Genomic DNA, 12,407 nt, shown 5'->3' with positions numbered 1-12,407 from the left:
AAAGGCTACTGTCTATTCTCTTGGGGTAGCTCCTAACACACACAAATTGGGGAGCCTTGTTCTGGTCGAGGTTTTACCTCCTTCAGGAACTCACTGTTTTATCGCTGGAAATGGTGTTTTCATGGCTTTTTTTTTCCTTTAAATACCTTGCTGTACCTATAATTATTATTTTCCCAAGAATGGAGCAGAAATTGCTTCTAGATGAAAGAGCCATGGTGCTCGTGGGTGGGTGTGCTACTCGAAAGTTTGCAGCTACAACAGAAATTAGAGGTTCACAAGGTAATTGCTGTGATTACAGTTTTCTTCTTGGCCCCAGACAGGAGCTCTTGAAACACAATATTCTACTAATTTTTTAAATGTACAATTTGCAAGGCTACAGGAAATCACCATGAATATGTGCTATTTCTCCCCTATTTTCTATGGAAGTTAAACATGTCATTGGGTCTTTTGAAATACTGAGGGCAAAGTAGGCATCGTGAGAATTGGGAGATATTGTTAAAGGGCTTAAAAGTTTTTAGATAATCAACCTTGTGGTAGGGTATACAAGAATTATTTGAAGCCGAGTGATGGTGGCACACGCCTTTAATCCCAGCACTTGGGAGACAGAGACAGGCAGATCTCTGAGTTCAAAGCCAGCCTAGTCTACATAGCAGAGTTCCAGGACAGCCAGGACTACACCCAGAGAAATCCTGTCTCAAAAGAAAAAAAAAATTACTTTTAAAGACACATTTCTAATCACATCATAATGACAGCTTTGGAGAATTTCTCCTTCAATATTCTAGAGTTTTAAAGCCATTGAGTGCCATGATCTGATTTACATTTTAGGAACATTGCACCTTGGTGCACAGGTGGATGGGATGAATGTGGGAACCATCAGGAGGCTGTTAAAGTACCTAGCTGGAGAGGGGAAAATAGAAAGGCAAGACCCAGAAGAAGGGCTTGGCAGTGCTGTGGAAATAGTCATGGCAGCATTTCCTGTCCTGTTTGTTACAGAGGAGAGAATGACATGACAGGCTTCCTTGATGCTTAACACCAAACATCCCTCTCCTTAGACTGTTGGCACACACTTGCTCCCTGCCTCGTCACATCTTGATGGAGAACAGTCTTGCCTTTACCGGGCATCTAGACTTCTAGGTGTAGGCTTGACATCTGGGGGAGCAGATCTGCACCTATTATAGGTGCCTATTATGGGTGTCACCCAGATGCCATTATACTCCTCTGTGCAGGCTAATCTTGAGTGACCTGTGGGTATGAACTAGATGGGAAATGCTAAAGTAGAAATGTCCTCTTTCCTTTATAAATAATATCAGACTTTGTTGATTCAAAAGGTGAACACACTAATTCTGTTAATTTTTTTCTGTCATTCAATGATTTGAAAGCACCGGTTGCCGTTCGGAGACCTGTGTATCTCCAGTGCTGTTGTGGTTGGGCCATATTAGCAAACTGTTTTCTGCGAGCAAGTGCTCAGTTCACCTGACAGCATTAGTTTTAATGAATGTGGTGGCCACTGTCAAAGATGTGGTTCTGTTAGTGGCTTCCAAAGAATGCTCGGTTCTGAGGCCCACTGTTGCTTTGACTAACCCCCATATGAATATTTTAGGCTTCTTCATTGAGCTACCTACAAGGGGAAGGAAAGGGTTTCTGGAACCATCTTGCTACTGTCCTGATGACTGAATTGTTGTCCCCCCATTTCTTATGTACAGAATAGTGGTATCAATGTGACATTTCCATACATGCATGTAAAGTGCTTGCTTCATATTCACCACCCATTACCCTGTCCTGTCCCCCTGCCTCCCGCTGGTTCCCTTCTTAATTGTCATGCTCTGCAGGTCAGAAGGTTCACAGGCAATGTAATGGCTGTGCTTAGGCTTCAGCTTCAGAGAGACTTGGCTTAGAACCCTGCCTTTGTCCTTCACAATCAAGTGTCATCTGAGCTTCAGTTTTCTTTAAGTCTGTGAATCAGAGGTGGAGGAAACCGACTTGTACGTTAACTGTGAAGGTTGAGTAAAGTAATTTTTATAATGCATACTAGCATTTATTATCAGTATGGAGAAGGACGGTGTCCTAGCTATGGTTTCTATTGCTATGATGAAACAATAGAACCAAAAGCAAGGTGGGGAGGAAAACGGTTTATTTGGCTTAGTCCATCATTGGAGAAAGTCAGGACAGGAATTCAAACAGGAAGGAACTGATGCGGAGGCCATGGCCGGGGGTGTGGGGAGTGCTGCTTACTGGCTTGCTTCCCATGGCATGCTCAGCCTGCTTTCTTACAGAGCCTGGGACCACCAGCACAGGGATGGCACCGCCTATAATAGACTGGACCCTCTCCATCACTATTAAGAAAATGCCCTATAGCCACATCTTACAGGGGCATTTTCTCAACTGAAGTAACCTTTCAGATGATGTTAGCTTGTGTCAAATTGATGTAAAACTATGTAGCATAGAAGGGAAATTGGACTAAGAGAAGAATTTGGGTCCTGGAGGAGGGGAAAAGCAACTCAACCTGCTGTACAAAGACAGCATCAACACCACTATTTAGTATCTGAGACGTAAGCTTACTACACAGTCACCAAGCCAATAGGTGATAGCCAGACAGGAAGTGCCCGGGTCTAGATGGCCTCTTTTCCTGTGTTCACAGCCACAGCATCACGTTTCTTTTCACAGTAGTTCTCAGCTCCATAACTAAGCTCTGCTGCTTTAAAGACTGGCCCTATCATCAGCTGGAAGGATTGCTAGGACATTTTGGGCTCCTCAGCTGTGGGCACTGCTGCTGGTGACGAGACACTGGGTAGCATGTCCCACAAGGTAGGCCACCAGTGCAGGGAGTGAGATTTCTTGAAAGTTCAATCCTGACCTTTCCTTCTAACTAGGATTAGATCCTCTTTATAAAGTCCCCATCTGGCTGAACTTGGTGACAGGTTAACCAAGGGCTTTGACGAGGATCTGTTTCTCTCTTCAAGTTGATAGATACCGTAGTCTGCACAATGGCAGTGTGGTTTGAACATTAGATAAGACAACTGGCCCGGGGCCGACCCCCACTGCTCCAGCAGTTCTTGCCTTTAGGATTCCATTTCCATCTGTAGTCGTGGACATGAAGGGACGGGGCAGGCTCTTCACTCCATGCAGTTCCCATTGCTCTGTTTCCTGCGGGACTCGTACAAGGCTTTCTTTGCAACATCAGTAGATGTTCCTTGGTAATATGTTCGTGCCTTCACCAGGGAAAATGAAGTCATCTTATGATTGGCCCATCATAGAAATGACTGACCTTTGAAAGGTAGTACGAGACATGGGTCTGCTGTGACCATAATAAGCCTTCAGGAAGTGATTCTACAAATACTACGTGTACTCCTACCCAGGCCCCTTCCCCCACCATGTTGTTTTATTTATCTTAGTTAAGAAGGGACTTCTTGCATGTGGTTAGACTAAGAGCTAGGATTCTAAACCAGCTCATGGTAGAGAAGCATCAATGCCATGGGGTGCCAGTGAGGCTCTGCAGACCTGTCGTTTCAGATGCTTTCAATGCCAAAGCATGCTGCCAGTAACTGCTGCACGTCTGCTCCAGGTTTTCCGACCCCTCAGAGTGTATGCCTCGTAGGGTAAATGATGTCTACCCAGCTGCACAGGAGAGCGCGCGTCAGTTATTGCTCTGTGTTGTACTTCGCTTTGGTGTAGAAGGTTGTTGTTAGCTTAGTGGTTATTTTCTGACATGGAATAGTTGTTTAGAACCATTTACAATTTGTCACTGAAAACGATTTGTTGAAACTTGGCCACAGTTATGAACTGTGAAGTAACTTGTCAAGTTGGGGCCCAGAACTTCGCAGTGTACTACCTACTAACCTCTCCCTGGGCCACACCCCACCCACTCTGAGCAACCATTGCTGTAGGCACAACAGAGACTATTAAATATCTGGAGAGTTTAAATTTTCAAAATTCTTTTAATAGTCTCCAACAGTGAGATAAACAGCTTAAAGCCTTTATTTGTGTATGATACATCAACTTTCCATTTTGGGGGTGCGTTATGCAAATCAATTTTTATTTTAGGGTGATAATTTTCCCTTTTTTAGCGGCCTCACTTGACTCCTACTAATCTTGAAACTAACAAATGATAACATCTTTTCGTGTTTTCACAGAAGCTGTTCTTGCCCTGTGTCTCCTCCCCTGTACTCAGGTCTTCTGGGCTGCTGCTTCCTAACTGAACCTCCCCTACCTGCCAGGTGGGGTGACACACAAGCTGTGTCACAGCCCCCTCGGCTTCACCTGGACTAGTGCAGTCCCTGAACTTAGCCCCTCTGCTTTGCTTGCTGCCTTGGCTTGTTTCTGATGCTTGCTTCCTCATCTCCCTTGCTGCTTAGCGCAGGGACAGGGAAGGGTCGTTTTCTGTGAACAAGAGCTGAAGGTGCCAGTACCATGGGGGATGCCTAGCACACAGCAGACACTGGAGGGTCAGTTCTCCGCTTCTCCTCACTCTCCCCTTCTTTGTATCCGGGAACCCCTGGAACTGAGTTTGCTATTCCAAAGTATACCTTATATAAACTGACTACATATCACTCACTTTGAGGTCTCTGTCCTAACACATAATGTCCAATTACTAATGTGTATTGGTTGAATGAATTCATAAAACTGAATTCTAGTTGTTAGAAATGATAAGTATTTTCAGACTTGTTCCGGTGTTTATCTTGTGGCTACTCCATTTATTCTCTCTGTGGAAGGACGGGGCAGATCTACTTCTGGCATAATCGCTCCCAAGGTCAACTTGAATTCTCTCAAACTTCCAAGAGTAGTTGTCTTAGTTGACAAACTACTGTGACCAAGAGCAGCCTGCTGGGAGAAGGAAGGGTTTGGCCCATTTCCACCTCAGGCCATCATCAAAGGAAATCAGGGCAGGAGCTGAAGGCAGAAGCTCCAGAGCGCTGCTTACTGGTATGCCCTCCTGTTGCCCCTCCTGTCACCCCTCTTGTCGCCCCTCCTGTCTTGCCTTGCTCTTGCCCTTGTGATGTGGCTCGCTTCGGATGCACAGTAAGAAATGCAGGCACATATCTTGTCACACGTCTATGCAGCTGTGGAGTCCACCCTGTGTGTACCTCTTTTCTTTCAGCTCTCATGTGACATTTCTCAGGCAGTCTCTGCAGTTGTTTGGCACTTGAGGGAATGGAACCTTTTAGCACATCTGGAGGTGTTGTTTCTGGAGGGGGGCTGCCTTAACTGAAGGACAACACCATCTATCTAGCTCTCTACAGTATGGGACTCATAAAAATACTTTTACTTGTCTGCTTCTTGCCACTGGGCAATTACAAAGGTTTCAGAAAAAAAGAAAAAGAAAAAAGAAAAGAAAAAAAAAGCATCATTCAGACCTAGTTGTGGGTGTGCCTGACAGATGAAATGCTCTTAAAAATCTTTTAAAAGTACATGAATTTGCGCTCTGTTGATGAGTTCTTTGCCTGAGCGGATGAGCTGAGAAAGCATCTAAAATGAATTCTGAGACATTGCCTCTCCCTTTAGTACACCCCTCGCTCGCCCCGTAAGAAACTACATGGTGTCTCATACAGTGTTTTGAAGTCTTCTCAGACTTTGCTCATTGGAGTTGGTAACTCCAAATACACACAGGCGTTGCAGTCTAAACTGATTCTCTGCGAGACCCTGGAGCTGAGCTGCCAGGTGAATTGAGAGTACATCTTGTCTCTTTTTCTGAAATTACATCGAGGTCCAGGGACACACAGACATGCTTCCACGGCAGATGGGGAGCACTCAGAAACACATAGGCCGTTTCTCCTGTGGATGTGGGACATGAGACAAAGCTTTTTCTCACACCTGGGCTTTTTTCTCCCTGGGGGAAAATCAGTAATATTTATGTAAAGGTATATGCTGATAATGATGTGGGCTCACACAGTTCATCAGAGGGCACACTCCTGCCCCGTCTCTCCTTTTTCTTGTATTAGCAGTGTATTGGTTGCTTTTCTTGTGACTGTTACAAAACTTTTGACAAAAAAAAAAAGAAAAAAGCGAAGGAAGGGAGGGAAGGGTTGAGTTTGGCTTGAAGCATTTGAGGGAACACAGTCCATAGTGAGAGCAAGATCATCCCTCAGCTGGGCACCGGTGCCTGCTGTCAGGAAGTGAGTGTGATGTCTGCTCTCTATGCAGCCCATGACCTAAGTCCATAGGGTGGTGCTGCCTACCTTCAAGGTGGGTCTTCCCTCATTCAAGCCTCTCTAGAAACCCTGACAGACACACACAGAGCTTGTCCCTTAGTTATTCTGAGTCCCATGGTGTTGACAGTCAGCGGTAACCATGACACTCAGAATCAGCTTGCTTAGGTCTCCTCTCTTGAAAATGGTAGGTCGCCCCTCCCCCCAGTGGTTACTTGCAGGTTTCCATTTCATCTCCTTACAGATTAGAATGCAGAACTGGGCAGGGTTGGAGGTCGTCATGACTTTGTTCAAATTTCAGCTGTGTCACCCCAGACTGAATGGGCTTTCTAGACTTCTGTTTTCTATAAAATAGACACAGTAGTGTTTATGTTATAAGTTATTTCTGAGAATCACGTGGGATAATTTGTATAAGCTCTGTACTAAGTATCTTACAGTACTTCCGATTTGCCTGTACCCTAAAACCACCTGGTAGAACCTGCCGTGACCTCTGTGGCACAGTGCTCATGCTGTAAGCAGTGGCTGAGGCGCTGGCCAGAGATGCATTTGTGAATCAGGCACATGGCGGTTTTCCAGCTATCATCTGTTAGTGACACGTGGTCCTGGCTTTGTGCTTATGGGGCGTCAGCCAGCAGCTGGTGTGGTGGTACATACATGTTACTTCAGCATTGGAAGCTGAGGCAGGGTGGATTTCAGTTTCATCATCACTTTCATCTTTGCTTTTAATAAACAGGGATTTTTTTTTAATTAAGAAATTGTCAACTTCAAAAGCACTATGAAAAGATCATTCCTGTTTTTCATACTAAAGCAAAAAAATTTTCTGGGTGTATTTACACCAGATGCTAAGTTCAGTGTGGTTCAACAGATATCATGTCATTGTACCATAAGGATGTTTTCTCCCTAACCAGGCCATTAATTTGTGCAAGAAGGAAGCAGTTCTTAAGGTTGGCTACAGTTTCTCTGCATGGTTACTGACGGGCTACCAGACTGACTACCTCCCACAACACTGAGCCTTGTGTAGGGACCCTCCGTTTGTATTCAACACCAGGCACAGGTGGCTGCACTGTGCTCTACAGGAGATAGGAAGTTGTGAGTGAATTTTAAATGTACCAAAAATTTTTAACACCCTTTTCCTCTCTTTCTCTTTTAGGCTCTAGACCAAGATAGAACAGCCCTACAGAAAGTGAAGAAATCTGTAAAAGCAATATATAATTCCGGTCAAGGTAAGTACTTAACTCATCCTCCCACAACTCATTTATACGCTGTCACATTGTAGGATATTCACAAAAGACCTTAACAGGTAACAAAGATAAGTAGGCCAAAGAACTGAGCTTCTCTCCTCTTGTCCCCGTCTCCACGCTCAGCCGAAGCCAGTCGTTGTTTCTGTAGTATAAGTCACTGTTAGTATCTTCTTAAGAACTCGGGAGAGTGGATGGAGGCTGGTGGTTATCACAGACGACAGGGGGTACCTACAGTCTCTTTGTGTGGTTGCTCAGCCTGTGATCTGGTAACTTCAGTCAAACATGGAATAGTCTCTTCCTTCTTGAGTGTGACTGTACACACTGAGAACCAGTACTGACCATGGACCCTGCAGGGGAGTTAGGGAGGGAGGGAAAAGGTTAAAATTCTTACCTTCACTGACTACCCACTGTCATTTTTAAATGATGGCAGAGAACTTAGATAACTAAATGTTTTAACATTGGTCCAGAGACCTTTTTGTAACTCTCTTAACAACATCATTTTGTTTTATAATAATGAATTATTAATTATATTATATATTATTTATATAATTTATGTTTATATACATGAATATTATTTATATAATGTAAATATTTTAGTATTTTAATTATATGATAAATCCACATACATTAAATTAGTGGGTACCCATGAGAAGTGGTAGGCTCTAGCCCCCCAGGAGAGGGTTGGGACGAATGTTTCAAGGTCTCTGAGTCACCTTGATACCGTTTTTTGCAGCCACAGCTTACTTGCAGGAAGTCACTTCCCTAACACATCAGTTGTCTCTAGTGCACAGAAAGCCTGGAAGGGGAAGATGGCTGCCTGTGAAGGAAAAAGCGCTTGCTTTGAAGCCAACAGTGAACAGAAAATTACCGTGAACTGCTTACTCGGCTTTCCGTACACAGGGTGGGACCATTAGAGACTTGTTCCAGGACTTAGTGTACCTCATTTCTTGTTATATCACTGAAGTCTCAGTAAGTTCAGGGTTCTTAGTGTTATTATTGTACAGCTATAGAGCTGAAAGGAATGTGAACAAGGCAGAAACTGACCCCAGGCCCTTCCCTGCCTACCCCATCCCCCGTGAGAGCTTAGACTCACTAGTCTGAGGGGGAGCTTGTTCCTGTCAGCCCCTCCCCACTCCTTAGAACATTGTACAATATTATCATCATGTTTTATGCCACTATGTCATTTCTCTGACTTCAAGAAGATTATAAGATATTTATTTAAATAACACAGATAAGTTAATGACTGTTTGATAAGTCCAGGTTTGATTTTTAATCAACAAAACTGATAGAATGAATAAAAACATTTATGTTTCATATAAACATAATATAAAAATATGTTTATATTAATAGGGACTTATTAGAGTGGCTTCCAGTTTGTGGTGGTATTAAAGAGTTGTTGAGGGGACTTAGTGTGCCTAATTTCTGTATTATATTGTGGAAAATCAGTAAATCCAGCTCGACAATGGTTGTCTCTTGATGGCAATGCCAAGAACCCTGTAGTTGTTTAGGTCATGAGGCTGGATGTCTCTGCTCTGTTTGAATATAGAAGTAGGGTCTAATACCTGTGAAGGACCCCTCAGCAGCAGGGCGGATGACCCTTTCCATGGAAAGCCAGGGCACACCGGCAGGAAGCAGAAGCTCCCTCCTCCACGGTCTTTTATATGGGCTGGCGCCAGCAGATGTGGCCGGACTTCAGGTGGGTCTTGTCACCTCAGGTGACCCAAAAAGGAGTCCTCACAGGTGTGCCCAGATGTTTGGAATTTAGTTGACCACAGATGTAACATCTCAGATCAGCAATGACAGTTGTCTCAGTCTGGAGTGCCTGGATGTTGTTGAAACCTAATTTACAACTTCTGTCTCTGACTTCATTCTGGTAAACCCCTGAAATGTGGTGGGCCTTTTGTAGGGAGTGGCTTTTTGAGAGTAACCAGAAAAGCCACAGGCATCCATTTGAGGGACTGATTCCGTTTTGTTCTGTTTTGTTTAGCTTCTCACATGAGTGGTGTTCATATGGTTAAGCTTACTCTGATGTCTCAAATGCTACCTTAGTTTTCATGCTGTGAGGTGACAATAAAATACACTTACAGTGTATAAGATGATGCTCAGGAGCCTTACTGGGATTTAGAAAAACATTAAATGAACGGGATTCATAAATGAAGAATGGCACATATATACTGCTAGACTCTATACTGTATACACTATACACAGGTTTCAAAAAAAGAAAACTGTAGCTTTGCCACACTTGTTAAGCTCAAGGACAATATTTGACTGCAGAAAGAGATTCTGGGGATCTAATGTAGTATGACAGAGTGCTAAAGGACTGCCTCTCAGAGAACATGGCCACTAAGCACTGATGCTATCCTCTAGACTAAGTCAAACAAGCCCATGTCTCAGATGATGAAACTGGAGCTTAGCCAGACAACTTACCCAGAGTACCACACTTGGGAGGAAGATGAGCCTTGCTCATTACACACACTGTTTTCATCACCTTCACCTGCTGTGTGACAGGGCTCACTAAGTATATCATAAGTTGCCTGTTGTATGTTGACCGGATAGGTTCTTCATTGGGAAGCTGCCTTCCAGTGGCTGTAAGTACCTGCTTACCATGAACATTAGTGAGGGAGTCACTCAAATGTAATCTGTGGCTAGTGTGACCTGTGGGTTGACCTTGTGGTTCTGTGATGGGGATCACATAGAAGTTGTACTTGTGGTAGGAAGTGTAGAGGTAAACACAGATGGCTTGGGTCTCCTCATGGGCTACTGGGACCTAGTGCTGCCTTTGTAGTCATAAACCAAGATAATACAGTGAGCTTTTTTTTTTAACCAGGGGATTTGGGCAGCACAATGACACTTAATCCTTTAGAGGTGACATTTAATCTTTTAGAAGTACAGTTAGGAAAACAGAAGTGGTTTATATCTTTCCATGATATACTCAAAGTGCAGTCCAAACTGTCACTATCCCAGTGACTTTGGCCTCATCCTGAGAAGCCATAAGAGGCCAAACATTGGGAATCTTTCCCAATGTGTTTTCATAATTTCCTTGTTTTCTTACAGCGCTTAAGAGACAGAAATCCCATTCAATAATGCTTAGAGATTTAAGAAACATTTTTGTATTTCTGATTGGAGATTACCAACCATTCACCTTCCTAAAATGATTTGAAAAGTACTCAGCAATTATGAAGGATCATGTTTATAAAATGTGTTCTTTTTTTTTAAACACATAAGCTTTGACAATACTGATTACTGAACAATGTAGAATAAAAAAATATTTTTTGAAAAACATTATCTTCATGGAAGACCTTAAGTTTGGAAATCATTTTGGAAATTTTTCTCTCTTATCTTTGACGTGTATTAGAGTACTTAAAAATACATGCAAAACTCAAAACCTGAGAAAGCAATCCTAGGCATTTTTCTCTTCCTTCTGTTTTTAAAGCCTTAATTTATTAATCTGTGATTTAGTCTGTGCAGCTCCTATCTCCCCCGCCCCCTTTACTTTTGGTAATTCATTTAAAATAACTGACCCTTTCCTAAGGGTTTAAAGTCTGTTAAATTTTTTTGATTTTTTTCTTTTTTAACAAAGATCAAGCATAGTTCCCCCTTCTTGAGTGTGACCCGGACTTAGAAACTCCCTTCTTCTGAATGAAGTGCTAACATAATTCCCTGTGATTTCAAAGGTCAGTTCATCAGAGTGCTAGCTTTCCATCTGCCCTGTTCTGACATTTTGATTTGCAGGAGAAGCTACCCACCCACCTAACCTGATGGAGAGAGACCTCCCATCAGAAGCATAAGCTGACAGTCATGTGAGCAAACCAGTCGGCTTGCCTTGCCATCCTAGCTGGCAGGGTCATGCGCATGCATGAGGTTTTAACTCAGGTGTGACTTCAGAAAAGGGAGCTTAGTGACACATACTGTGTTTTTGTAAAGCAGAAGAGTCGATCAGTAGGTAGACTGAATGGATTATTTTACCAGATGCATTAAGAACAGTAATCGATTCTTAACAGGCTCTGTTGTGACCTCAATGTAGTTGTTTATCCTCTTCTCTTGGAGTAAAGACCCAGGATATTTATATTACTAGATCTCAGACTGAAATGTTCATCTTATTTTTCTTTATTTTCTTGGGGTCTCATGCATCCCAGGATAATCTCAAACTCCCCGTGTAGTTACTTAGTTATCTGTGTAATGACCTTCAACTTCTGATCCTTCTGCCTCCACCTCCCAAGCACTGAGACTAGACATAGCACACCTGCCTGACTCAGTACTGGAGGTCTAGCCCATGATTTCAGCCATGCTAGGTAGATATAGACATATCTCTATACACCACTGAAATGTATATTTTATTATTTATTATTGTATGGTGACTTCTTGGAAATGTTTGCCAAGATGTATTTGGAATAAATGTTAACTTGCTAACAACGTATGGCACCCCCTAGAAATATGTAACATTGTCAGTCTGAAAGATGGGACTCTTTCTAAGTCCTTTCGTTTTAATAGAGAAGGTGGTCTGTAGTTGCCCAGCGTGAGCCTTCCTTCTGTAGCAAAGCTAGGCTGATGGAAACCGGCTCCATCTTTCCACCTTTCCACTGCTGTCCTGTTTCTCTTCCTCCTGATTCCTTTCCATTAGAGTTGCTAGTGAGTGATTTTAGGAAGGAAATCTAGTGGTCTGTTAAGACAAAATCAGCACATGGTGTTCTCTAAATTTTCATTTGGCTATATTATTTATTTTAAGAAATAGTTCATAGATCTCACAAATAAATCTAAGGCTTTAAAGGTAAAACACTAAATCTCTCAGTGGCGACAAAGCAAGCAACTTACTTTCAGCTGCTTTTCTAAACACTTGGTTCAAATGTTCAGAGGTAGCGTAAAGTAGGTTGTAAATAGAATTGACAGTTAATCCCAGTGTTTGACTATATATCATATAATGCTAATTTTAATTATGATCTTTTTAACAGGCATAAATAGATAAAATAAATTAATATTTTAGTAGTTCAGTTGGAAAGGAAAAAAATCACTGCTACAAAATCAG

At 42.7% G+C, this 12,407-nt stretch overlaps 1 protein-coding gene across 21 annotated transcripts in view; it reads left to right on the top strand.

The window, feature by feature from the left end:
* Positions 1–12,407, top strand: part of Asap1 (ArfGAP with SH3 domain, ankyrin repeat and PH domain1) — a 296,102-nt gene that overhangs the window by 167,092 nt on the left and 116,603 nt on the right. For all 21 annotated transcript variants that reach the window (NM_001276461.1, NM_001276467.1, NM_010026.3 and 18 more), the window contains one exon: positions 7,294–7,366. In NM_001276461.1, the coding sequence (NP_001263390.1) occupies positions 7,294–7,366 (73 nt within the window). The remainder of the gene's footprint in view (positions 1–7,293; positions 7,367–12,407) is intronic.

The sequence above is a fragment of the Mus musculus genome, chromosome 15 (genome assembly GCF_000001635.26).
Source record: "Mus musculus strain C57BL/6J chromosome 15, GRCm38.p6 C57BL/6J".
NCBI lineage: Eukaryota > Metazoa > Chordata > Mammalia > Rodentia > Muridae > Mus > Mus musculus.
The sequence above is the reverse complement of the archived record's forward strand: the minus strand, read 5'-3'. Positions and strand labels throughout refer to the sequence as shown.